Source organism: Drosophila virilis, chromosome 4 (assembly GCF_030788295.1).
Source record: "Drosophila virilis strain 15010-1051.87 chromosome 4, Dvir_AGI_RSII-ME, whole genome shotgun sequence".
NCBI lineage: Eukaryota > Metazoa > Arthropoda > Insecta > Diptera > Drosophilidae > Drosophila > Drosophila virilis.
Genome location: NC_091546.1, coordinates 10,272,664 through 10,299,213, shown reverse-complemented (window position 1 = coordinate 10,299,213; position 26,550 = coordinate 10,272,664). Strand labels below are relative to the sequence as shown.

Sequence of the window (26,550 nt, the reverse complement as noted above, 5' to 3'; positions counted from 1 at the left end):
AATCTACCGCAATACAGTATTTTTTGATTTTCGGTAAATTTGACCATTTAAAAACTGGTCACACGGCTCGAATTTCATATAAACATAAAAACAAGATGCTACCTGGCGTTGGCGTATTCGGAACAGGTGAAATCGCCAATGTCCTGGTGCCGCTGCTACGAGAGAAGGGTTTCGAAGTGAAGGCCATTTGGGGGCGCACACTAAGGGAGGCCAAGGAAACGGCCAACGCACAGAATGTAGCATTTTACACAAACGTCATAGACGAAGTGCTTCTACGAAAAGATGTCGATCTGGTATTTATAGTGTGTCAGCCGTTTCTGCACGCGGAGATTTCGGTGAAGGCGCTGGGCATTGGGAAGCATGTAGTATGCGACAAGCCAGCAGGTCTTCATCAAGCAGATGCCATGAAAATGGTGCGTGCTTCCCAGTACTATCCGACACTCATATCTCTGGTGAATCATCCACTGAGGTTCTTGCCCGCATTTACCCAAATGCGACGCTGCCTTCAGGAAGGACTTATCGGACCGCTAGGGGACGTGGTCCTGATGGATGTGCGTGTGCAAATGGGCACACTCTTTCCCGAAAAGTACAACTGGATGTGTGATGCCCAGATGGGCGGTGGTGCACTCAATCTTGTGGGCAGTGTGGTGGATTTGGTGCACTTTTTGTTGCAACAACATGCAGTGCGTGTGCATGGTGTACTGAGAGCCTACACCAAAACAACAGGGGCCATCAATGGCATACGCCAAATAACAGCTCCGGATTTCTGCAATTTTCAAATGGAACTGGCCAGTGGTACGCTCGTTACGGTGGCTCTTCATAGTCACACGGTTCCGACGAAAACCTTTTCCCAAGAAGTACTCGTCTATGGCAGCAAAGGTCATCTGGTTGTGCGAGGCGGCGACCTGTTTGCCCTTAAGGAGTCTCAACAAAAGGAGGAAGCCGTCTATGTGGATGTCCAGGACTTGCACATATCTACCAACAATTCATTACTTCCGCGTCCATACATCAAGGGTATGTGCAAAATGGTAGGTGCTCTCAAGGAAGCCTTCAACAGCAAAGAGTCCAGCTGGATAAAGGCGCCTGTCTCCACCGCCGCCACATTCGAAGATGGCCTCTACGTACAGGCCGTCGTCGAAGCTATACGCAAGTCGAATGAAACCCGTCAGTGGCAGCGCGTCGAATTGACCACAGATGCGCCCCTCAACCATGACCAGATTATTAGGTATGGATATGCGCGGATGCCCACCATGTGAATGGGATGCGCCTTTAAACTTTGAACGTATTTAACTTATTGTTTCGGCATTTACATTTTGCATTAATAAACCACCTTTAGATTTTTAAGATGACATAATTGAGACAAACACTGTCTAAAGTTCTTGTAATATCTTTCAGCTTTTAGAGATTTGACAGGTTTCTGATCTGAACGACAGGTATAAATAGGGAAAAATATCTTCACTAAATAGTTAGTCAAAGCATAATAATGCATATGATTCTTGATCAAAACGAACAATCGATATAACCATGTCCATCTATATGTTTTTATGAAAACTAGCTCAGTTTTAAGGCAATGTCATGAGACTTCGCAAAGTTTCCTCTTGCAAGCAGAAATAATGTCGGAATCGGCCATACTATATACCATAGCTCTTTCAACAATTTATTTCTTCAATCCTTAAACCATCCACTTACTGTTTCATTTAGCTCTACAAAGCCCGATGCATTTGTGGATCATGTTATATGACTCGTATAGGAGTAGGTGCTCCTGCTCATCCTGATGCACTTTATGTAAAAGGAGATGTATTCCTCAGCCCGTTCGGAGCATCTATATAGTATACCCTTTTTCCTAACCAGAAAAATACACAAAATTGCTTACAAAATTTGTTATGTGTTGTGTGTTTTGTAATTTTGAACGGAATAAGTTTTATTTGGCATGCTAAATTGAAAAAATATATAAACGGCAAGCTTCTATTTCGCATTAGCGCTAATTTGGAATATCTATTATACATAGTTGGGTGTATTGAATTTGTAATTTGTTCGTTCCTTTTTGGTATATCAGCACTTATTAAAACTAAATTTAATGCTACACTGGGAGAATAAAATCCACTACCCTAAAGCCTGTTGAGTACAATTAAGCCAATGCTATTATAAATAGTTCGTATTAATAATAATATTGTCTTTGATGCAAGATAAACAGTTAGACATAGAAACATAAATGGATAATTTGCTTGAGCTTAATGTAAATAAATAGTTAAGTTAAATATACAATTATTTGAAATTGGTTTTGAACAAAACGAACAAACTCAAACGGTAATAAAATAATAAAAATAAACAAACTATAGACACCAGCTATGTATACGCATAAAACATAAAACTAAACTTAAATATACAGCCTAGGCTAAGCAACTAACTAAACGACAAGAGTATACCCTACCGCTTGTTCAGCTTGCGCCAGAGTGTGATCACCGTCAGCAGATGCATCACGGCAATTACAAGGGCCATTAGCAAGACGCAGTCGGACATGTGCACATCGGAGATCATCATGTACTTAAGAAAGACTTTGGGACTGCGGAAGTGACAGTAGATGACATTCTCCGGGCACTCCAGAAATTCACGATCCAAGCCATAAAAGGCGTTCAGCGCACCATGAAAGCCGGCCCGGAAATAGCTCAGATGCCACATCCAACGAAAGAGCGGCGTTATATCAATATATCGGGTACAAAAGCCAAACACGGAAAACATGACCGCCAGTATTGGACCCAAAAAGACGGCAAGCTATAAATAGATAGTTCAATAGATAATTACATTCAAGCTTTATACGTTCAAATATTGAAAATATCATATACATACCTTTGTTGGCAGCGTGGCACCTACAAAGAAGCCCCAAGCCTGTGCACTGAGGCTAGCCAATATGGCCAGCAATATGAAGTAATACATCCGGAAAGGCTCTCCACTATCGTTGTCCGTTAGCCGTGCGCTGATAACAATGTACAAAGCCGTACATAAGCTCTATAAGTACAAGATTATTATAGCATGATCTTTTAACTGTGGCCTAAATATTCCGAGTATTTTCACATATTTTATTATATACAAACAAACAACATACAGGGATTCCTCTTTGGTTCAAACGATGTCGCATTATCGAATATACAGAAAAGTTGCCTTAAGACTAGCATCGAAAAGCGACTAATAACTATATAAGAATGCTTATTATAGTTTGGCGAAACTTACTTGAAAGGGTATCTCAAAGGAGATCAGCGACAGAAAATAGGGTCCCAGCTTGTACCAGCGATTGAAGTGCTCCCGGGTCAGCATATCGATCTCCAGCGGAACTGCAGTAAGAAAATTCAACATATTTATTAATAATTTACTCTAAATTTAGCACATTTTAAGGGACCAAAGGGAACGACGCCAATGACCTCTAAATGCATGTAGGTCGGATCATTGCACCGAACGCCATATAAACTTACAACGTTTCGTAATTCGCAAAACCAGTTAAATTGATTTCAAAATAAATGGTTAACGGTAGATAAATTAAGTTTATAAAGTGCCGCTTACTATAAAATATCGCTACTGGCAACTTTGACAATCTGTTAACTATCTGCGAATCCCATCGGTTTTCAATTAGCTCCACCTTTACTTTATGACCAGCATACTCTCCTTACTGTAATCCATTGTTAACTTATCCATTGCAAATGTGAACATACCAACTGTCGTGTCCGCCAAGATCTTAACCTGGTTCTAACCCCTTTATCTCGGTTGTGGTCTAATCAATAAATGAAGTCGAACAAAGTCCATCTTAACAATTATCCTTTATACAAATTGAAGCGAGGAAAACACTTCTCCATTAAAAATAAACAGATGCGAATTATAGCAAATTATTTAAGCAAATATTAAAGTAGATAAACTTTTTCCAATTTTTTTTAATACAAATATTAGGCTCAAAGCTCTTGCGCATCTTTCTGCCTTTTTTTTTTACCATTCCGACAATCGGATCAAACTCTTTTATACTTATATCTATTTTTAGATTTAAATATTTAGTTCTATGTTTGGCCTATATTTTTAAATATGAGTTTTAATTGTAATTTGATTTTCACATCACATTAAATTAACATACGCGCCCAACTGTATCTGAGAATGCCTCCAGGTTATCTAACGCTCAGATCTTTGTTTGCATGCAGTTAACAGGTAAATCGACAACAAATTGCATTGGATTGGCAAACAGCTCAGAAGCTAGTTGGCCAGCCGATAGTTGGCATCGCGTTTTTGGCTACTTACAGGTCAATACCACTGCCATTTTGCCGGTGTAGACCAAGAGCAGTATGGAGCCATACAGGTAGACGTAGTTGCCGAGCACGGAGTGCGCGCTGTTTCCCACGTTCATGTACAGGTAGCCGAATATAACGCCAATGAAAATGTGTGAAGCGATCCGGGCCAGCAACAGAAACTGCAATTAAAGCGAACAAGCATTAAACATGGTGGCCAAGTAACTTTGTAGAGACACAGCTACTTATATTCATGTGTCCACGTACTTATTCAACAAGAGGCAGCCGACCTGGCGCAACATTAACATTAATCTATGTGAAGGTCGCCATCGCGTCAGTTTGTTTTCACGATATGGCCACAGTCGAGTCAACATTGATGCCAATACACCCATATACATATATCCATATATATATATATATATAAGTATGCACTTTAGGCAATGTGTGTGGGTAGAGCAAGAAATCGATTGGCAGACGAAAACCAGTAAGAATCGAAACGAAAATATTTACTCAAAATTCCAAGCCTCTGGCACTTTTAGTTTCCCAGATTGTCTGATCAAGACGCAATGGAAGCCGTATACCCTCTCAACCTATTTGCCATGAGTACAGGGTATACGCATAAACAAGTAAGCATATATGTAATTACTATTCAAAATCAATTGGAGATCTCTCTTGATTTATGAGTTGGTAACTCTCAAACTGCGCATGCTGTTACCCTCAAACTGTGACTTTTAGCTGCATTTCATTATGCAGTTTTTTGTGGGCGTGTTCACCATATTTTTGGCTCGATATTGCGCAAAGGTCACGTGTAGCTTTAAGCTGTTTACCTCGCCCCTTAATGGGCGTGTTCGAGAAATATTAACACCATGTCTGACGCGGATATACACAAGTATATATGTTTATTTTGTGTTCTTTTTTTTATTTTGAGCAACAGGCCTCTAACTTTAATTGTGGACATTGCAAAAAGCATTAAGCTCTTGTTTACATTGCGAGCCGCGCATAAAAACTTGCTTCACTTAATGGTTTAAGCCACGTAAATTGCACTGCATTACCAAAACGACATGCCTGGCAATTTGCCAAAAACGACGATGACCTTGCTGATGTTTATTAACAGGTATTTTCTTTTACTCACGTAGCTGCGTCTGGCGCAGATCAAAATGCGCTGCATCAGGAGCAGATATTGCATGAGGAACGATGCCGAGCTGACATCGGTTCGCAGCTTCTTCTTCGACGTCTTCGCCGTCTGGTCGGGGTTGGGGTCGGGGTCGGCAATTGTCCCCTCGGCCAGCGGTTGGTCCAGCTCGTCTGGCGCTGGGGCATTGAGCGCCTTGATCTCCTCCAGTCCAAGCTCTTGCTGGGACGGCTCAGCATAGCTGTACCTCGCTAATTGCGACATGCCAAGCGTGGATAGCTCTTGAGACGACGTATTAAGTTTCTTGCCACTCATTGAATCTGTAAATAATATGCATATTTTTTCATTATTTGTTTATTTAGCTAAGTGCCCGAATAAGGAATACCCTACATCCAGTCAAGCTCTTATGACTTTGAGATTTGCTAGAAAAAACCAAATCTCAAAATCGATGCAAATGCGAGAAGAAATCGAAAAATGAATATATATAGCTGAAGTATCCCCCAAGATCGACTGGCTGTCAATGAGACATAGCTAGATTATCGTACTTCTTCGTGCTTCTCAAAACTATTAAGAACTCAAAACTATTATACTGTTATACTATTATACTATGATGCCTCATTTAACCCGTTATAAACTCTACTCTTCTCTCTCTCCTCTTCTTCGACGTCTTGACTTATATCATAATCGTAAATTCTAAGAATTTCTGAGAAACTTACCTCTTATAGTTGTTACGATTCGCGAGACATTTAAATGGTTCGTGTATGGCTTTTGATGGGCATCCTCGTAATACTTTTTGTTCGCTGCCTCTATCAGATTGTTGAGGTCACATTGGTGTTCCCCAACGGCTACCTCCAGCACTGTGGTTAGAGAGTAGAGAGTAAGTGACTATTGGCGTGAAAAATTGAACCTGTGCACGTACAGTAATCCGCCGGGTTGTGGTAGCTGGGGCACACGAGCTGCTGATCGGCAAGGAACGGCACCAACTCTTGAATTCGTCCCTGGTACATGCAATGCCCATCCACAACCGTGTACAGCTTATCAAACATTTCGAATATCAGTGCGCTCGGCTGATGAATCGTGCACACGATCGTGTGTCCCTGGGAAGCCAGTTTCTTCAGCAGCGCCACGCAGGAGCTGCACGAGGAGCTGTCCAGTCCTCTATAAAAAATAAGTGGAGTTAAACATGAGTATCATGTGCCTAACTACCATTGCATATTCGAGCCAAGTTTGTGTTTTTTTTTGACAAAAACAAAAAAATATATAGAACTAAGCACCAAAACCTTCGCGGCCAATTGCTTGATGAATTCCAGCCGGGCAACGCCGGGTATAATTAGCGATAATGACAATAGGCTAGCTAAGCATAGGTCATATTCATCGGACCACTTCCTCGCCTAATCAGTCGATTTATGAAATGCGCGCATTTGTCGCAAAAAAAAAAAAACAAAGAAAAATCATCAAAAATACATCCGCACAGCTGATCGAAAGTAAAGAGGAGAATGCTCGACTAGTAGATACCCTTCAGTGTTTATATTGTCTTTGGTCTGGCAATATTATATGTCCACAGACATGAGCACATCACAACTCGAACATAATAATTAAATAACTAGGCTTTCGAGATGGCCTCTAAGTGTGCGTATACCCTAAAAGGGGTAAAACTCCATTTCGCAAGCTTTAACACACTTTGCGAACCATTTAAATAGTTGCGAATGTGTAAATTATGCCGTGTGTATATATGGATCATAAAATATTTTTGTAATTTTATTTTCAAAAAACCCATTTAAGGCAATTAAAAGCATATTTTTTTCTTTTTATATAATCGCAGTAATCAGAGGCGGGCCGTTTAACTTATGGGTCGATCATTAACTTAATTGATGGAAATAACAAAATGGCAAGAAATTAAACCTATTGTTAGAACTGAAATTGAATCTGAAAAGCATTCCAAGTTCCTAACTATCCTAACTAATTATACCATAAGCATTTCAGTCTAACTCGGACATTAACAGTTCGATCTTTCTTAGGTTTTCGGGTCTATTTTTAAAATTAGGTTTTTCGTATTTTTAGCTGTCGATTTGAGTAAAAAATTCGTTATCTATAAGCTATAGTCGTGTGGTAGATTTGGAAAAAAACCGCAAAAAAACGTGTGCCATAGTTGACAAGTCGAATGAGTTAAGAATCCGCGTAGATAGGCATACGTTGGCTGGCTATTTATATTTCCGGCTAGTGGGTAATCGTTTAGACAATCGGTCATCACTCAGACTATTTTATTCATCAGTTATCACCGGGCATATAATTATTTACTCACGTCGTTGGCTCGTCCAGATAGAGTACAGGCGGATTGCTTATCAATTCGAGGGCAATCGCAAGACGCTTCTTCTGGCCACCAGAAAGCTTGCCCGTGTACACATTATAGCGATGCTCCAGGCCCAGCAGCGACAAGATGTGCTTTATCTGCAAACAGTGAGAATAATTACGGTATGTTTGGATTGCGTCAAGGTCGCACACACAAAAAAAACCCACCAAATTCAGTTTGTGTGCCTTGGTGACGCCGAAGCCCAGCTTCAAGTGTGCCGCCAAAAGCATTATCTCGCCAACCATTAGCTGGGGCCGCAGCAGATCATCCTGATGGATGTAGCACGAGAGCTGGCGAAACCGATCAGAGGTTGTCGCCATCGGCTTGCCATTGACGCGTATATTGCCCGTGACTCCGGTCGCGCTGCGGAGCACAGAAATGCACAGAAACTCTGAATAATATAGTCCAATGTCTGGGCGGGTACTTTTGTTATATGTTACGGTCTTGCAAGTACGCCGTATACACATGCGTGTTTCAAGTTCATAGTTTAATGACCGATAAGCAAAATGTTCGACTGAGCGAGTTATAATTATCGAAGAGCTTCTCAAGCTTTAGCCCCTTCCTTGGCAAGAAACTGGTTTTCTTTATTTTTGTTCTCATTCCGATTTATATTTATGTATAATTCTGAGCAGCTGACATTCTATGACTTAATTTTGGATGTTGCATAACACGCCAGATGCACAAATTTCAATAATTGCATACTCTGTTCAGAATGTGACAAACAAAAAAAAAAGGGAATATTTGGCACAGCTACGAATTTGTAAAAATCAATATCAGGTTACAGTTTGAAATTCATTGCGATTACAGTCTGAGAGTCACTTGCACATTTTGAATGGAATAGAAGCGTAAGTAGACAAGAACCTTGCCAGATATTTAGCTAATTAGCTTAGCCAACGATTTGAACTGATTATTCATTCTATATACACATATGCAAATGTATATATGTATATATATATATATATATATTTGTATAAAAGGGAGACGCAACAAAGTAAACAGTGCGATCGCATGCCATTAGCGTATAAATAATATATATTAGAGTGGCATTCATCAGAGTCATTACATCAATAGCAAGAGTGTCCAGGAATGAGAATAATCTATTAGGTTGGTGGAACTGATTGGACCTCGACACGGTCTCAGCTGCGAATAAATGATAGTTGATAGCGTTTTTCTTGCCGCTGACAGTTCCGACTTCGATTAGAATAACGCCCGTTGGGCATTGATTAGTTGTTTCTTGAGACAAACTTTCGACTATGCCAGTTCGCAGACATAGGTCAAAGTCGTGCTCAAGCATATGACGCACAATAATACATACGTACGTACATACATACATACATACATGTGTGTATTCATCAAGAAGCAACATGACTCAGTCGATTCTCAGTTCCACTTATGTAATGCCCATTGTGGGCTCCCAAAGGGAATTCAAATTGCACATGGCATATCGTTTGATCTGTTGAGAATCCGCATCCGCTAAATGCAATGCCAAAGTCCAATTTCAATTATGAGTCTCGCAGCAATCAACATTTTTTTCATATATATATAAGTAGTAAAAAATTGCATAATTTATAAAATGCATTACAAAATTATGCAAGAAAAAATCAGAATTTCGCAATTTAATTTAAAAATACAATTCTCTTATCTGCAATACTCTAGGCACAGCCTGCTAGAGGGAAGAGTCTAAAGGACTGCAAAACTGTAATTCTCGAGTGGAACGATCTTTAAAGGATTTTTTCAGTTATATATACTCTAAGTAATTGGTTGCAAATTGAAATCTTTGTCAATTTTTGCAGTTCTCAAATGCTTTTAAATATCTGAGAATTGATTTTCTTGAATCTGAGAATTATAAAATCTTATTGCTTATGAACTGGACAATAGCAAGATGTAAACAAACTAGATACAAATTTGATCGTGAGTAGGGATATGATATGATGACTTACCAGAACCCGGACATCACGTTGAGCAGTGTGCTTTTGCCGGCTCCGGACGGACCCATTATGGCCGTCAGCTCGCCGGAACGAAAGTCGCCCTGTAGACCGTGCAGGATCTCCTTGGTGACTGCGGTGCGACAAGTTGAGGGATTCGTTTTTGGGGATTTTGTTTTAGTGCACTTACCAAATTTGCGCTCGGGAAAGGAAAACTTTCGCACCTCGTAGCGCACGTTTGAGAACTCAATGTCCACCGGTTGGCACTGGGAGAAGTGATAATTGTGCGCCTGTAGCTCGTTAAGATTATTGTTTACTTTGGCCGCCGACGAGGCCGATGACGATGTTTCGTTTATTGATGTCTCCGAGCCGGCTGCCAGGGTGCAACAGTTGATGCCCAGGCAGCCGTTACCCTTACTTTGGCCGGAATAGTGGGCGCTGTGGCCGTCACCTGTGCAGGTGCTGTTGCTGCTGGTGTCGCCGCCGCCACCGACGCAGCAGGCGGCATCTGCGGCTTTGATGTCTGGCAAGAGTGTCATTCTGGGCAATTAGAACGGAACGCAGTTCCACTTCCACCTTCGATTTGGCTGTGTCTTCGCTGCGAGACTCTAAAATAAGCACAAACTCGGACTAAGCAAATAAACAACACGAACAGGTATTCTCTATCGATGTCTTTTCCCTATCATAAGGTAAATAATCAGGGCACATCAGAAAAAAGAGCATTAAATGAGAACGCTCTCTTTAGTTATATTTTTAATTATTTAAACAAATACTCGCTCGAGTATTATTCGGCATTGCCCAAGCCGAATCGTGGGAAAATTCAAATTTATTTTGCAATCTAACCAGCTAATTCCCCTCTGCGAAGTGGATTCTCCGCAAACGGTGAATCACGTTTCAAATGAAACATTTCACGTCTTTCATTCGATCGGTTCAAACTCTTTTTCAAAGATAGTTGGTTATTCCTTTTGAGGAAAATTAAAAAAGATAATCAATAATCAATACGTGTCATTAAAACTGTTCGAGTGGAAGGGTCGACTAGCCTATACCCTGTAGTCAACGCTGAGCTGCGCTGTCGAAACACTTCATCTCTTTCAAAATTGCACAAATCGGAAGGGTATTCATAAATCACTTGATAGTCAGAACTAATCAACTTTTAAAGAAGAGTTCGTAAGCGCGAAAGGCTAGAATATAATTGATTTGCAGCTCTCTCAGAGTATGCATGCATTTGCAAAAAAAAAAACGAGTATACCCTCTTTGCCCATTGAGTACAGGGTAAGTTAATGTGAGACGTGGTTCAGAGCTTCCGGAAAATCCATGCGGTTGGTTGATTTCTATTTTAGCTCACCTTTTCGTGCAATACGTAATTTTACTTGATGCGTCATGGACTTAAATGCAGTTTGCCAAATGGGAAAGATAAGATTGAAATTCTGCTGCATATTTGTCGAATGATTAAAATGAAATTTAATATTGAGCCCAATTTGTACGTATTTATCAAAAGATTTCTCTTTACACTTTGGACTTAGTTGCGATCTACAAAAAACTATTCTGAGTAGTTTCTAATGCCAATTTGATATTATTCATTTGATTTAAGGCAAACAGAGTTGCACATGATGCAGCTCTCTCTCCCTCTCTACCTCAACTGATATTGGCTGTGAGCTTATATCCGAAAACCAGTTCGAAATCCCCGCCAAAACCCGAGCAAAGTCATGATAGACACAAAATGTCATTGCTGCCCAGCAAACTGAGCAAAGATATGGCCAACCTAGTCTAGTTTGGAATAGATCTCAATGTCAGAGCTCCAAAGCGACTGATTCGTGCTGGTGAAAAGTAAAAGTGGTCTAGTCGTGCAGATACCCTGTATCCCCTTTCCCACATGTGTGTCTATCTTTTCCACAGACTATACAATTTTTATTCATCAATAACTTCGCTGTTTGAGATCGAAGCTTTGCGACATTAAGGTAAAGTGAGCCAAAAAGCTAAATATACTTATATCCTTTATAATGGGAGCATAGATTTTGTAATGGAAATGGAGTAAGTTGTCTACAAATCAATTATGAGATACTAGTATATCAATTACGAACAAATACTGGCAGCAGAAGAAAGATGGATGAACTTAGTCGTACTCCAACTAATCTTGTCAGATATCTTTGAGCACAATTTCTTGACTGTCAAGCAATATGTAGAAGCAAGGCCAAAAGAAACATATTGTCCAAATAAGTATTTGGCCAAACTTTGCACCCAATTTCCTTTTAAATGATCTCATAAAAGTGCGACCGCATCAATTTAAGTCCAACTTCCATGTACATACATATACATTTAAGCAATGGGGCCTCAACCTAGCCCCAGAAACTACAGAAGTCTATGGCTGCAGGTTTGAGTACATTTCGAGTGCAGTCTGCCAAGTAGTCATTGATTAAATCAATGCCAATTGAACTTGTCATTCGTTTCTTTAAGGTCGTGTGTGGCTATATGCCATATACGAGCTGCCATTACCCAGCTTTGCGCGGGCTAACTATTTGTTTTTGGTTGATGCTGATAATTCCAAATTGGCAATCAACAGGGTTCCGCCCACTATTCGCCCGAAAGCTATCAATGAAGCTCGTATAATGTTGAGTTTGTAAATCAGCTCAGGGCAAACATGACGAAAGTTCTAGTTTCGAGCAAACAACCTTTGATCTTCACTTTCCCACTCAGCGGGTTAGATTTAATGCAGAGTAAGAGAACGAGTAATACTCACAAAGATGTTTATTTGTGTAAACTTTTTACCTGCTTCACAAAAAATAAAACTTTCTTTATCTTGTGGTTAGGGCTTAGCTTGTAACCAATCATGCACAGTTTGACAGCCACTGATTCGTTAGGGTCATTAACCCAACCAAATAGTAAAAATAAACATTGGAAACAGAGTATTGCGCAGCGAATGCACTCGACTGCAGCGGCTATCAATATTCGAATAGGTTTGTGGTGCTTCAAGTTCTCTATGCAGCTATATATGTACATGATCCGATACCCCCGCCGACTTTAGAATGTTAACCCAGTATATACTGAGAGACTGAGTATTAAAGACCGACTTATAGAAAGATAGGCTGAGTGCACTTTAAAGGGCTTCGCAAGAAAACTCTATTAAACCCCTGGTATGAGGGTTTAAAGCGAATTAACATGTGAACATGTTGTTCAATTTAACAAGAGAATAATATTACGTATTTTTTTTCGTTACCCCCAGAAGCGTATTTGCGATAAAGAAATGTGACGTAGCAAGGTCAGCACGTGGCGATTGACTTAGAGAAATAATGTAAATAAACATCAAGCCAGGAATCAGGGCCACGGGCGAATGTGAATATACATAGTTGCAAACGAATACTGCGATTCGTACAACATGTTTGAAGCGTATTCATAACGCAACTAGCCGGTTTTCGGGTATTTTTTTAAACCATATAAAAATTTGCAAAAAGGTATCTAAAGCTGTCGAAATGTGTGACCTATGACCCGAAGTGGTAGCTGACAGTTTCAAGTACACATATTTTACAGATTTCTCCAATTGCATACAAAACAAAGCACTTCCCATTTGTGTATGTCAATATACATATATGTATATGTATATAATAAATGCGCATCCAACAAACAAATATCTTAGCCAGTGGAGTAAACAAACATTTAGAAAGGCTCATCAAAAGTCCACACTTAAAGAAATATTCTGTTATGATCGTTGCGTTCGTTTTATTGCTGCTTTTTATGCCCTGCTCAGAACGCAAATATTTACTACTAAAGATGCTACGTCGCATTATCAGACAGAGACAAAAGATAAACGGACAGAGAGACGCCACTGGCCTACTTTTGTGTTCTGTTCGGAGAAGATTGTTTACAACAGAAACGAAGTCTTCTGCCGAGGAACTTTCGACTAAAATCAAATGTGCAGCGGCTATTGCACTCATTCTCTTTCTCTCCCTCTCTCACTCACGCTCTCACTCTGTCAGCACAATTACGCTCTGAGCCCCCAAAAATACCAAACTACTCGCTCTCTCCCACTCGCACATACTGTTATACCACTTTTAGTGCTAGAGAGGCCAAGTTAACGAACCAGTTGACCGTTGTAGCCGGCGCGCAGCGGCATCGGCGTCGGCATTGATGACGTTTTCTCACACTGTTTTCGGCGGCAATCAGTTGTCTCCAGTTCTTAAGTGTGCTTTGGGTTTGGTTGTAGGTCTTTGACTGGGTAAGCCCCGTAATTGGTAATTGGTATTGGTAATTGGTAAATTGCACGTGTACGTGATTTTAAGCGATAAGCTAAATCAGTTTACATAACTTAATTCATGAATGAGTCGCGAACTTATACCCTTTACTTATTGAAAATGCGTTAAATAGGGTATAACGGTTGAGAGGGAATTATTGTGAGGAGTACGACAAGCCCATCAATCTCGTAAACTTTAAGAATTAGTCTCTTCAATGATATTCACGTAGATTAAACGCAGAACAAATGAACTTTTTTTTCGATAGCTTCTGCCGTTTCCTTATCTAAAATTAATCAATTTAAAATTTTAAGTTATTGTCTCGGAAATTATATATATATAAAATGCGAATTTCACGTTTTAGGTAGATTCCCAACATTTTTGTTTAGTATTAGTTTTAATTTAAGCTAGAAACTGGAAAGTTCGAATATATGCATACTCGTGTGTGTACGCGTCATACACTACTAAATCATGTTATTTTGGTACATTTACTCTAAAGTTCGATCCAAAAATAATTTAGCTAAGTTTCACAACTGCTCCTACAAAAAAATACTTGTATTTATTGGTGACTTTTCGAAAATAAGGGCTTAGTGGTAAATGTCTCGGAGTCAGAACACAGGGTATATACCAGTTGGACACTCTTGAGTAGAGCACTCTTACATGTTTGCTTTGCATGTACAAATATATGCTTACACATAAAATACACTTGTACACATGCATGTTTTTAAAAGGTACATGTGTGTGTGTGTGTGTGTGCATACTTATTTATGCATGTAAGGACAAATTGCAGAGCTTCGTTTAGTTACATGTGTGTGTATGTGTGTGTGTTGAGGGCTGGCACATCAAACACGCGATCACAGCATTTGTATAATTTGTTATTGAACTCGAAAAGAATTTTCTAATTTTAAGCGGCAATTCTATTGTTTTGTTGCCAGCGATTTTCACAAATTCGTGTGTATATATCCACATTAGATGAACGTGCAGTTGTACGTACATACATCCATGTGTTGAGTTCGTTGAGTTTTAGCTAATATTCAGATCGAGGAGGGGTGACAGGAACAAAGGCGTATGAACCAAATTTCCTTCTTTTTTTTTTTATGTAACAAATGCAATTGTTGTCATTCGTTATCGCTTTCTGCTCTTTGTGGCTCTTTCTTCATTGAACTTATGCAGATCGACGACGCGTAAATGAATTTTAATTGTGTGCTATTCACTGAACGTTATTTACTTCTTTTCTTTTCACTTTGGCGCGTCTCCGTCGGTTTACAGCGCGTTCCACATGAGCCGCTTGCTGCCGTTGAACTAAAGAACTCGCTCCCAACGGCTTATTATTATAGTACTCCAGCTAAGTCAATCCAGATGCTCGCTCAGCTGTGTACAGTGGGCCGAAACTCGCATAAGCCTGAACACTTCCAGCTGTGTCTGCAGGCAAACTTGCATAGTTACCCAAACGTATTCATATAGTTTTTTTTATGTTTTACTGAGCTTTCATATTCGTATGCCACAATTAGTTGGTTATGCAAACCATGTGTAATTTTTTAATAAATAAGCAACTACATTTTGCGCAGTTCAAGCCCACTGTGCAGCGTCGCTGATCGAAAGCTTTGCCACGCTCTCCGTCTATTATTCTCTCATTTGTTCTCTCCCATAGCGGGGCTTGTAACTTTTTACGTTACTTCGCAGCGGTTGGGTTATTTTATATTCATATTTTGAATTGTTTAATGCTGCTGGTGAAATTTTGAGTGTGTACATACATACGTATGTATGTATATGCATATATAATTACGTATATCCCCTTTGCAACTGAGCAAAAAGGGGTATCGGACAGCAGCCGGAGGAAGTCTTATCGACCCCATTAATAATACATATACATGCATATGTTCTTGATCAGCATGGAAATCCGATTCGACTTAGCCACGCCCACATCTGCCTGGCCAAATTTATGTGAATAGCAAAAACTAGTCTCCAAATTTGGATATGGCAAGACAAGCGTAAGGGCCTGTTTATTCCAAGGATAACTCTCCAAGTTTTTTTTATTGAACTTTTGCGCATGTTTTTTTCCCAGTATTTGCCAGCCCGTGGGAAAATTTTAATTTCCTCGCTGTAATTTTAGCCAAGCCAAGCCCTAAATGGCATTTTACAAACATAAGTATTTAAAAATGAGAACGTTTCGAATCGCTCAAAAAAATGTTGAGCAACATTTCGCACTCATTAACTTGTTCTACTCGTTCAAAGAGTGAAAAGAACATACATATTTAGTTGTCCGTGCGACTTTAATATAAATTAATTTAATGCGGAAAATGGAAATATCAACTTATGGTCTTAAGACTTTATGAATACCCCTGACAGATCGCAACAAATCCGAAAGTAATCGTTTTCACAATACGCTTTTCACAGTGGAAACTAGGTGTTCTTGATTATGCGATTGGTGACTCTCAGACTGTAGTCGCAGATCAGTCGCTTTAAAACTGTGCCTTGTTGATTTTAGCATGAGGTTTGGAATGCGAATGCCCACTTAGTGGGCGGGGCAGATACAATTGAATGAGGTTGAGTTAAAGATAAACATGCGATCTATATCAGATATACTTTCGACTTAAATTTAACTGAACTGTGAACAATTTGCTTCCAAATAATTCAATAATTATTCCCCTTTAATGCATGGCATTTCCGATCTAATGAGTAGTGCATAGATACGTAATGAGTATATGTACTACTTAAATTGCAATTGAAAATGATTTGCTTGCGGCTAAGACAGACTCTGTTTATTGTACAGTTACCCAACTTAGATAATGGATTTATCATGGATTGTTACTGCTCAAAACCTGTAAATAATTAGCTTAAATTTATACAAATATTATCTGTGAAGCTCTTAAATATTCTCTACTAGCCATAATTGTCGGAGCTGCCCGAACGAATGATTCACATTTCAGATGTTAAGTTCCACAGTAATTAGTAGTTCGTTTTCCATGCCAAATTCTGACTTAATCTCACCTAAACTAAACGTTTGTACTAAATATGCTCTGTTCACATGCTTAAAAACGGAAAAAGGAAATATATTGCGACACGCACTCTTCTATCTCCCACCCCCTCCCCCAGGCTTAACGCATGGTAGTAGCCATCTTGGAGATACGCACTTTGTAGACAAGAAGTCTCCGCTCGACTTACAGCTGTTATAACACCACAAACAGAGTATTTAGCAGGCGATGCACTCGATTGCGTAGTAATTAGCTGTTTGTAGTTTTGTTTTGTCGCGGCTCATTTGGGGCAAGTAAAAATATAAAATAGCGCCAGGTCAGAAGACACCCGGAACCAACGTTGAACTGCCATAAAAAAAACAGTCTAGTTTCCTTCTATAGGTAGACACATAAACTACATATGGACATAAAAATGTTATTTAATGAGAATTTTTGTACCCTGAACCCATTGCGAAAAAGGGCTTAATGTTCTTCGGTAAGTCTATGTAACAGGCAAAAAGGTGACAATACCAAACTGGACAATTGTCTTATAATTATAACAGCTAGTTAGAAAGTGTTATGCTAGTGTATAACAGTCTTTCATTAAACTAGCACACCACCACCACCCCCCCCCCCCCCTCTCACCCATCTCTCTCTCTCGCCCATCGACACACAATTTCCTATTGTTTAGCAAAACAAAAAAAGAGGAAGAACATCAGCTGCTGCTGTGCTTCTTTGCATGTACAGAAGAAGGTTCGAAACTCGAATGTGTATAATGGCAGCTCGTCGCTGGGTTCGTGGTATAAGAGTAAGCTTTCGGGCGGCGGAGAGTGCGCAAAGTGCTAGAACAGTTGCAACAGTAAAAAAAAAAACGTCGGCTGTAATGGAAGAACTTGTGCAGTAACAGAGACAATTGGCTGTGGCTCCGATGAAATTCGATAATCACCTTATGCCGTTTACAAGGGAATTATGCGCATGAAGTCATATAGGTTCAATAACATGGTTCAGAAGAAAAGACAATCATTGAATGGGGTCTCGACTGAATTACGTATGCAGTACGAGGAGAGAACGTTACGTGATCGGATTACTATCGAAGACTTTGACAAAAGCATCAGCTAAGGAAATGAGACGCGCCCATAAAGGAATTGGGAGCTGTCCGAAAAGGCACCTTCAAAATAAACAGCTGTCATTGAGGCGTTTCTCTTATAATTCTGTTGAAGACTGGCAACAATAAGGGAAATATCGGACAAAGTGTAGTTTTCAAAGGGACCAAAGCTGTAAAGGGAAACTGGAAAATATATATATATATATAGACTAAATTCAATCGCATAAATTGTAACTAAAGTGGAATTCTGGTTATTAAACTTAAGTCGACAACACGAGCACATTGTAAACTGTGACCCTTTAAAAGTTAACCAGAGACTGAAAAGTGTTATAGCTTTCAGTTCAGACCAGTAATTTTCTGGTGTGCGATTATAATAATAAGGGAAATAAAATGTTCACTTCGCATTTGTATACCCTGGACGAATTTCATTTGGCCAAAGCGGGCATATTGGCTTATGCGAGTGCATTTAGTTCACTCAATAAAATATATATATACTTTTTTCTTTTTTTTTTTTTTGATTAGCATCAAGCTGGAACGAAATATACCCTTTCGTTGCGTATTTTCAATTGTCTTAATCCTCTGGCATGTTACCTGCCCTCCGAGTCGTACTCTGTCCAGGTAAATGCCGGCACGTTGAACCAGGTAAAAAAACAACGTTTCTCTAACTGGCAATTAGATAGAGGCAAAGCGTGTAACGTGTTGCTCGATTAAATTGTGCCGGCAATTTAATATTTCCACAGTTCAAAGCAAGGCCCTCCATTACCGCACATAAAACCACCTTCAATTTTTTTTTCGTTACAGAACTATCGTTATTTACCTGGGCTAAATCATGATCCCAAAACCGCCTAGAAAATGACGCAGTATCAAAAGCAAAATGATGCTGACGAAAAGTGGGAAATTATTTTAAAAATGGCAACAAGAATTAAATATAATGGGTTATAAAATGTCCTAAATAGCCTTCAGAGTTCGCGAAGGTATTCAAGCTTGGGATATACTTTTAAGTTTCTCTTGAACTTTTGCCATAACTTTTGCTCGATTTCATACTTTTCACAATAATCTGGAGTAAAAGATTGTCTCCGAGTAGTTCAAGATTGAAAACCCCTTTCAGATTTAATAATCCGAAAATCTCTTCTAAAATCTTTTGTGTCCATTTTAGAGGGAAGTAAACTCTATAATAAAGCCTAGGTAAGGAAATACTTCGAGTAGTTTAAGCAGTTGTTTATAGAAAAGGGCAAGCCGAATTTTGATAGACTTTCCTCCAATTTCTGGAAGTATTATAAAATTCATGTTACCTTAAGATATCTTTCGTATAAACTGAGTGTACCTATAAAAAGAACATATATTTTCTATTCATTAATTTGTCAATATAATAGTGCATTTGGAAAATAATTATTTTGAAATAGACTTGTCTGACAATATATGCCCCCTATATGCCCGGGAGATGACGACGACGATCGCATTGAAGGGGTTTTTGCGCATTGTTAAGATTCTTAATTGTAAACAGTGTCGCCGATTTTTAGATTACGAATAATAAAACTTTCAGTTTCATCCACACATGACAAAAACTCTAACCGAATTCAGTAAAAATATATATATATGAATATTCCGACTGATAACACCTGATCATGAGGCTGGCTCGTGACGGTCCTACAGAACGTCCTACAAGCCTACGTGTTTCCTTGTATATATATATATACATATATGTGTGTGTGTGTGTGTGTGTGCTGTATGTGTGTATTTGTAAGTGCGTAAATGTATTCGGGCGAATGTGTGTTAATAGAATGTACTAGGCAAGAGGTCAATGGGTTCAATGTCGGTTATGAACATCTACATAACACTAAAAACAACAAAAAAAAATGCCTTAATGACACTTTTGCGAGAAGCGATCAAAAAGTTTGCAGGCCAAAAGTGATGACAGCCGTATAAACAAACGAGAAGGAAGCGCTATCTTCGGCACGCCGAAGATCTAATACCCTTGCAAAGGCAACTTTTTCATAATGCTCATCGTTCTTTGTCCGTAAGAGGCACAGCGAAAATAGTCAACGCCAAGATATCTTAAGAAACAATAACATGTTTCAAGAACCTACTTTTCGACCGTTTGTTCCTATGGCAGCTATACGCTATAGTGGTCCGATCTTAATAGGATTTTGCATATCAATCAGAAGCATAGTTTAACTTATAAATGCCGAGTTTGGTCAAGATATCTTGATAAATCAAAAAGTTTTCCATACAACAACATAAGTTTCGACCGATTGTTCCTATGGCAGCTATATGATATAGTGGTCCGATCTTAATAGGATTTTGCATATCAATGAGAAGCATAGTTTAACTAATAAATGCCAAGTTTGATCAACAATTCTTGATAAATAAAAAAGTTTTCCATACAAGAACATAAGTTTTGAAAGATCGTTCCTATGGTATGTGATATAGTGGTCCGATCTAGCTGGTTTCGACAGAAAGAGGGTTTTCTGCAAGGCTGTTGATGCTGATTAAGAATATATATACTTTATGGGGTCGGAGATGTCTCCCTCTATGCGTTACATATTTCACGACAAAATTATAATACCCTCGGCAAGGGTATACAAAAGATAGCAAGTCAAATTTCATTTGTGTTTTCCCACTTCAATTCGCAACGAAATAAAATCGCATTATAGTATTCTAACTGGCACGCCAACTGTTTTCTAATGAGCTGCAGGTAAATTCATAATGCCTGTTATTTCAATCGACCAGGCCCAGGCGAACAAATGCACAAATCATTTGCCTCACTAATTAATCCATATGAAAATTGCCGCTGTTCCCGGGCTAGAGCCCGAATCGATTGGCATGCAGACTGCAAACGCAAGCACCTGCCAAAAGGTAAGGAGGGTCTCTCCGCCAAGAGAGAGAGAGAGAGAGAGAGAGAGGGGTGGGGGGTAGAGAAAACACCTGACGTTCCACAAATAGTTGTGAATGAATAAAATACGCCTGACTCAGGTTCTGCCTGTTACATGACGAATAAGACTTGCTTAGCGTGAGGAACCCTCCCACTAAATTGTTGAATCTGACCAAAGGGTGATGCATCTGAATAAAATTAAAATAATTAAGCTTTCGATTGAAATAGGTTCGTCTTTAAATGGGCCCAACTACGTTTTTAATCGAGCTAAACGATATGGTATTCCGATCTGTCTAAGGCTCTCTAGAGATAACTTTTCGACCAAAATATGTTTTCGCATAAATTACTGTTTGCACCGATATTCGCATACCCTATAAAAAGAGCTTGCCGAGATAACCAGCAGGTCTATTGTTTAAATGGAAATAATTTTCACTATTGCCTAAAATCCAATTTGTATAAACTAAATCTTAAGCCCATATCTGTTGCGATCGACATTTTAATACCCTGTAAAAAGAGTCAGTCAAACGTTTAAATACAATTAATTTAGGCAATTTCATAAAAGTCAAAATGTGTAAACTATATAAACTCATATCTGTATTGACTGATATTTTAATACCCTGTAAAAAGAGGCAGCCAAGTTGCCAGCCAAATTCGTGAGTACTTTTTAACGTTCAAACTGAATTAATTTAGACATTAAGTAAAACTTAATCCCATGCATACAGTATACAAAGAATTTTTTTGAGTTGGCCCATTAACAAAATTTCGAGACGAGAATTCACGTCGCACCGGAAGCCGAGACACCTTTGACGTAAGTAAGACGCTCAGATTCGAATGATTGGGTATGCCGGGCACGAGCTAATCAAACCCGGCCGGGGTGCTGCTGAATAAGTAGCCCGATACTGAATGGCGAGTTCTTTAAAAACCCAAAATATATAAAAAAAAAATATGTATATATATATATGTATACTCACACATATATACAGATTTATCATTATTGTTGCAAGAGATTGTCAACTTTATTGTACGATTTGCGGTGACAACCTTCAAGCAGTGGGCGGAATCGAATGGGTTCAAGTGCCCAGATGCATGCATGGGCTTTATCATAAATAAATGAATAAACTTGACCAATATTTTGGACAGTTGCAAAGGAGAAACGGCAGCCCGGGCCCAGCTAATCAACCTGATAAGCGTAAATCCAAATCCAAAGCCGGCGACAATTGAAAACCGCACAAGTTTAATCAAGAGGCGCGTTTTTTACTGCGCCTTTTTTTTACTGCGATTGTCGTTTATAGGGACAAAGTACTTGGGAGGAGGTTACCAGCGTACACGCCATATAAACTGCACGGCACAAGCCATAAAAAAACTGCACCCAAAAACAAGACATAGCTTTAGCCGACTGCGTAATACTCTGCTCCGATCTTATTTAGTTCGATCAGCGGACCTTGACTTATATTGTGGAGCCTCAGCTCAGACGAACAGATGGACGGACAGGCAGACGGATCCGGCACAAAACCAATATACCCGTTTTCACTCTAGACACATCTAGAGGAATAAGAAATCATTTATGTTTGTACCTTGGAAATAAGGCAAAATGTTTCCCGAAATTTACAAAGTTCTCAAAATTCAGTTGTAATATGAGACGATCTCACAAAATATTCTTACTTCAATATTAATGCGACTTTTTCTGCATCAACCTATAATCTATAATAATTGCACATATATCTCATATATCTTCTCTTTTTTATTTGTATTTCACACTTAAATTATTTACGTGCTTGCAGTTGCACTTAAAATATTACTGAGCCGAAAAATGGGCGAAAACAGAACGCAGAATATTGCCACAGAGGGTGAGAACTTGAAGAAGGGTGGTTGAACTGCACACACTAATTTATTTGTTCGTGCCTCGCGCCATTTTTCAAATGTCAGGCGATTAATTTACAACAGAAAACAAAGCCAAGTTGGCAGCTCTGTCAATTGCCGCTGGCAGCACTGCTCGTCGAAAAAGAAACGATGACTTATCGATAAGCATAACAAAATACTATCGCTAAACATTCTAATATGTATCGATATCGTACAATCGGGGATCTTGTGTTTTGTTGATATATTAAAACAACGTGATGAAAATATCCCGCTTTAAAAAGTCGCACAAAACACTGGCATTTTTTGCCACTCACTTTGATTATCGCGAGCCCTATCAGGTGCTCATCGACGCAACTTTCTGCCAGGCAGCGTTACAGGTGTGTAGACCCAAGCCTTCAGTTTGCACAAATGTGATACAGGTCTTCCCAATTCCAGCACAAAATTGGCATCGAGGAACAAATAAGGAAATATTTCCAATGTAATGTCAAGCTATTAACCACCCAATGCATCATACTGGAAGCGGAAGCGCTAGGCGCTCCCCTGACGGGCGCCCTAACAATTGTCAAGCAGTTCCATGTGCACAAGTGCGGGCACGAGGGAAAACCCGTCGCGGCAGCGGAATGCCTCAAATCCATGGTAAGCGTTTGCTGGTTAGTGTAACGCCTGCAACTACACTCATTTGATTTGCAGACCAAGGACAATAGATACATAGTCGCGTCACAGGATCGACTGCTGCAGGCGAGTCTGCGCAAGGTGCCCGGCCGTTGCCTTCTGTATCTGCACAAGGCGACGCCCGTGCTGGAAGCACCCTCGGACGCATCTAAAAAGTGGGTGCAAAAGCGAGCCAAGAATCTGATGCTGGGCAAGCAGGAAGAAAAAATCCAATACATGAAGGAGAAACAGGGCTTAAAGCCAACCGAGACACCTGTGCATCCAAAAAAATGTAAGGGCCCAAAGAATCCGAATCCCCTTTCCTGCAAAAAGAGCAAAAAGAAAAAGCCTGCCCTGCAGGGCGTAGAGCAGACAACACGGACAAAGGCCAAAAGAAAACGCGTCAAGATTCCGGAGCATATAAAAGCGGCGCTGGCCAAGAATTAGCCCTTATCTAAAGTGCATTGGTTTATCTATAAGTAGAGTATTGTTACATAATGTGCTGATGTATAAAATTATCAAAATATTATAGTTTGCCCTCGCGAATTTTGTTCAACGTCTTCTCGGTCATGAACTGGCCCAGGATTTTCGTGAGCGTCGGATTGCGGGCGCAATAGGCCATTGCATTCACCGGGAACAAGCCGCACCATGTCAGATCCATTTTGTTGGCTATGGCGACGGCGAACAGCTCTCCACAGCGTTCGGCAGTTAGGCGCTTCTGGTTGACTGTGCTCAGGCCGACCTTGCCGCCTTCGGAGCCCGTGAATGCCTCCAGCAAAAAGTCTGTGGCAATGGGTCCAGGCGCAAAAATAGTCACATCCAGCTTGCGGTGCTCAACCTTCAGCGCATACAGATAGGCATTCAGCGCGTGCTTTGCGGCGCAGTACGTCGCTGAGAAGGGCACCGGGCTGAAGCCGGCTATGCTCGAGGTGGCTGCAATGTGGCCTCGGCCGCCGTTCTGCTCCAAAAAGTAGCGCACAACTAGGCGGGACAGATGCACGACTGCAAAGACGTCCAACTCGAAGAGGTCACGATCCACCTGGATCTCGATTTCCGTCCAGTTGGCGCGCTGTGAGCGACCTGCATTGTTGACCAGCACATCCAGCCGCTCGAAGTGATTGAGAACTGTGTTCAGGTGTGCCTGGTGCCTGTCCAGCTGCAACATGTCCATTTGCAGTATCAGCACATCCTTTTGCGCCAATAGGCCACGCGCCGCTGCCAAGCATTCAGCTTGGACCTGCTCCAGCTGCTCAACACGACGTGCGCTGAGCACTAGCCGTACTCCGTGGCGTGCCAAACTAACCGCCAGCGCGCGTCCAATGCCGCTTGAGGCACCTGTTATCCATACCACCTGTCCGCGCATTGTCGAGAGCGAGCTCCCGAATCGAGACTTGTACCACAAGGCCACATTGCAGTCGAGCACTATCCAGAGCAATACATAGACGGCATAGTACAGCACCAGGAGCATAAGCAAAAGCTCTAGAAAACTCATCTTATGGCACTTTGCACTTTGGCGTTTCTCATGCAACGCACTATCTCGACAAGGCGTAGACACCTTCTGCCTTCTGTGGGATGATAACAGAGTCAGCTGTTTTCTTTATGTACAATCGATTGTTCCCGCAATCCAGTGATGCGATCTTGCAAGGAGATGAGCCAGTTGGCGTGGATGAGACCAAATTCCGGCTACTTTCTCTTTGTCCTAATAATTGAACACGAATTTCAAAAAGCCGTTTCTCAACACTGCAAAATCTGGGCTTATTATGCGATCGGCATTAACATATGTGTGTGTGAGTGTGTGTATATATACCAAATATTAAGACTATGCTTTAAATGAATGGGACAGGTAAATAGCAAATGCCAACATTTTCCAGGTTTGAATCTCTGTAGAAATACTCGAGCTAAGTGAAATGTTGGGTTCATAGTAGGGGCTTTACAATTATTCGCAATATCCTGTGTTTAAAATAGCAATAAATATTTTAAATAGTGCGCAGAGTTGCCAATTCATTTGTACGATTTGCTAGCTTGAACGATGTGGCAGCACCGTTACAAAAAAAAAAAACAACAATAAATTTGCGTTAAAAATTGTGCTACACAAAATTACGGACTTGCGATTGAAATAAAGCATTCAGTGAATTAACTATAGGTAAACAATTTATTTTTGGAAAATGTGGGTACAAAAACTTAGAAATATATGACATTATGCTCTAAATAAATGCCAGAAAAAGCCTTAAAATTAATATATATCCAACTCACATAGCTTTACGAAATTTTACTCAGACAATGTAGTTAGAAATTATCTGTCTCGCACACATTTTCTCAAAACTTTAAATTTCATTTTTTTTTTACAACAATTTCGGAAATTTCATCATAGAGGATTTCCAAATTTTAATTGTAAATAATTTTTGTTAATTTTGTTAATCGTTCACGCTTGCATCACGCCACTCAGATTCCCGCAGATCTTTTCAATCTCCGCATAGCCTGCCTGTTCCAGTGTCATAATGGCATTCGCCAGGCCCACAGTTTCCCGCGTCGAGTGCGCCTTAACCCAGATGCGTCCGTTGACGCCCACGGCAATCTCGTAAGGCAGCTCCTCCGTAAGGGCTGCCAGGGCGGGGCAGCTCTCGCGCAGCAGCAGCCGGCCTAAATTTAGGCTGCACTTGAAGAAAAAGCCATCCTGCAATACACCCAGCTTTCCGCGCTTGCCGTTCGAGTTTACGCACACTAGCTCCGGCTCAATGTCCGCATTGGCGTTAAGTACGCGAGCGTAGAGTAGATCGCCAGGATTGAGATCCGGCCGATTCTTTTTTGTGGCTGCCTCAAAGGCCAGGTAGGAAATTGACGCCAAGTCCGCCGCCCCAATGTCCACACGATACAAATCGCCGGCTCGGGCCTTTACTATGCCAATAATGAGATCTCCCCGCGCTGGCACGTAACGCCGCTGATAGTTGTCCACCCAGAATGTGTTGGGCTCCTTGTGACGGAGCGGGCCGGCTTTGGTGGCTACAACTTTTTCGTCCACTCTCCTAAGGCCCGGACCTAATATGATTCGCTTGCTTTTGGCAGCATCCTCCACAATCGTGACGCGCTCGCCGGGCATAATAATACTCGTATTGGTGGACATTGTGTGAAAATCCAAAACAAAATACAGCGCCGGCCGCGTGCTCGACAGATTGTTGATTTTCTATCGATATTTCGGTATCGATGTTGCTGCTGTGC

General features: G+C 40.4%; 5 protein-coding genes across 7 annotated transcripts; 2 read left to right on the top strand and 3 right to left on the bottom strand.

Annotated features, from left to right (window-relative positions):
• The first annotated feature begins 56 nt into the window (after window positions 1-56).
• On the top strand, window positions 57-1,364 carry LOC6627340 (glucose-fructose oxidoreductase domain-containing protein 1). The gene has a single exon (XM_002052201.4). It carries the CDS (start codon window positions 96-98, stop codon window positions 1,254-1,256), a length of 1,161 nt encoding a protein of 386 aa, XP_002052237.1. The 5' UTR covers window positions 57-95; the 3' UTR covers window positions 1,257-1,364.
• Window positions 680-15,203, bottom strand: LOC6627437 (ATP-binding cassette sub-family G member 1). 3 transcript variants are annotated; one of them, XR_011416808.1, is made up of 13 exons: window positions 15,121-15,203; window positions 9,860-10,277; window positions 9,685-9,802; window positions 7,912-8,107; window positions 7,697-7,842; window positions 6,314-6,552; window positions 6,111-6,251; window positions 5,395-5,714; window positions 4,276-4,444; window positions 3,229-3,329; window positions 2,848-3,006; window positions 1,690-2,772; window positions 680-1,631 (listed from the first exon to the last, which is right to left on the bottom strand). XR_011416808.1 is itself a non-coding variant. In XM_015173245.3 (12 exons), exons 2-12 carry the CDS (start codon window positions 10,206-10,208, stop codon window positions 2,428-2,430), a joined length of 2,283 nt encoding a protein of 760 aa, XP_015028731.1. In that variant the 5' UTR covers window positions 10,209-10,277; window positions 15,121-15,203; the 3' UTR covers window positions 680-2,427. The 3 variants fall into 3 exon arrangements, 2 of the variants coding, with proteins under 2 accessions (XP_015028731.1, XP_002052238.1); XM_015173245.3 differs by having other exon boundaries at window positions 680-2,772; XM_002052202.4 differs by having other exon boundaries at window positions 680-2,772; window positions 14,887-15,188.
• Window positions 15,204-22,887: 7,684 nt separating this feature from the next.
• On the top strand, window positions 22,888-23,881 carry LOC6627438 (rRNA-processing protein UTP23 homolog). Its single transcript, XM_032438553.2, has 3 exons — window positions 22,888-23,060; window positions 23,119-23,319; window positions 23,374-23,881. Exons 1-3 carry the CDS (start codon window positions 22,941-22,943, stop codon window positions 23,779-23,781), a joined length of 729 nt encoding a protein of 242 aa, XP_032294444.1. The 5' UTR covers window positions 22,888-22,940; the 3' UTR covers window positions 23,782-23,881.
• Window positions 23,785-25,070, bottom strand: LOC6627439 (dehydrogenase/reductase SDR family member 7). The gene has a single exon (XM_002052204.4). The coding sequence runs from the start codon at window positions 24,824-24,826 to the stop codon at window positions 23,861-23,863; it is 966 nt and encodes a 321-aa protein (XP_002052240.1). The 5' UTR covers window positions 24,827-25,070; the 3' UTR covers window positions 23,785-23,860.
• A 397-nt stretch (window positions 25,071-25,467) lies between these two features.
• Window positions 25,468-26,518, bottom strand: Rrp40 (exosome complex component Rrp40). Its single transcript, XM_002052205.4, has one exon. It carries the CDS (start codon window positions 26,453-26,455, stop codon window positions 25,757-25,759), a length of 699 nt encoding a protein of 232 aa, XP_002052241.1. The 5' UTR covers window positions 26,456-26,518; the 3' UTR covers window positions 25,468-25,756.
• Between the last annotated feature and the right edge of the window lie 32 nt (window positions 26,519-26,550).

What these genes read in the sequence shown, in the direction of transcription:
- LOC6627439 (XM_002052204.4), bottom strand. Translation starts at nt 24,826, where the DNA reads ATGAGTTTTCTAGAGCTTTTGCTTATGCTCCTGGTGCTGTACTATGCC.
- LOC6627437 (XM_015173245.3), bottom strand. Translation starts at nt 10,208, where the DNA reads ATGACACTCTTGCCAGACATCAAAGCCGCAGATGCCGCCTGCTGCGTC. An exon ending in TATCTGGACGAGCCAACGAC is followed by an intron (nt 6,553 to 7,696) that starts GTGAGTAAATAA and finishes TATTTTTTATAG; the next exon opens with AGGACTGGACAGCTCCTCGT. An exon ending in AATGGCAGTGGTATTGACCT is followed by an intron (nt 3,330 to 4,275) that starts GTAAGTAGCCAA and finishes TTCTTACTGCAG; the next exon opens with TTCCGCTGGAGATCGATATG.
- LOC6627340 (XM_002052201.4), top strand. Translation starts at nt 96, where the DNA reads ATGCTACCTGGCGTTGGCGTATTCGGAACAGGTGAAATCGCCAATGTC.
- Rrp40 (XM_002052205.4), bottom strand. Translation starts at nt 26,455, where the DNA reads ATGTCCACCAATACGAGTATTATTATGCCCGGCGAGCGCGTCACGATT.
- LOC6627438 (XM_032438553.2), top strand. Translation starts at nt 22,941, where the DNA reads ATGAAAATATCCCGCTTTAAAAAGTCGCACAAAACACTGGCATTTTTT. An exon ending in TCTGCCAGGCAGCGTTACAG is followed by an intron (nt 23,061 to 23,118) that starts GTGTGTAGACCC and finishes TCCCAATTCCAG; the next exon opens with CACAAAATTGGCATCGAGGA. An exon ending in CGGAATGCCTCAAATCCATG is followed by an intron (nt 23,320 to 23,373) that starts GTAAGCGTTTGC and finishes TTTGATTTGCAG; the next exon opens with ACCAAGGACAATAGATACAT.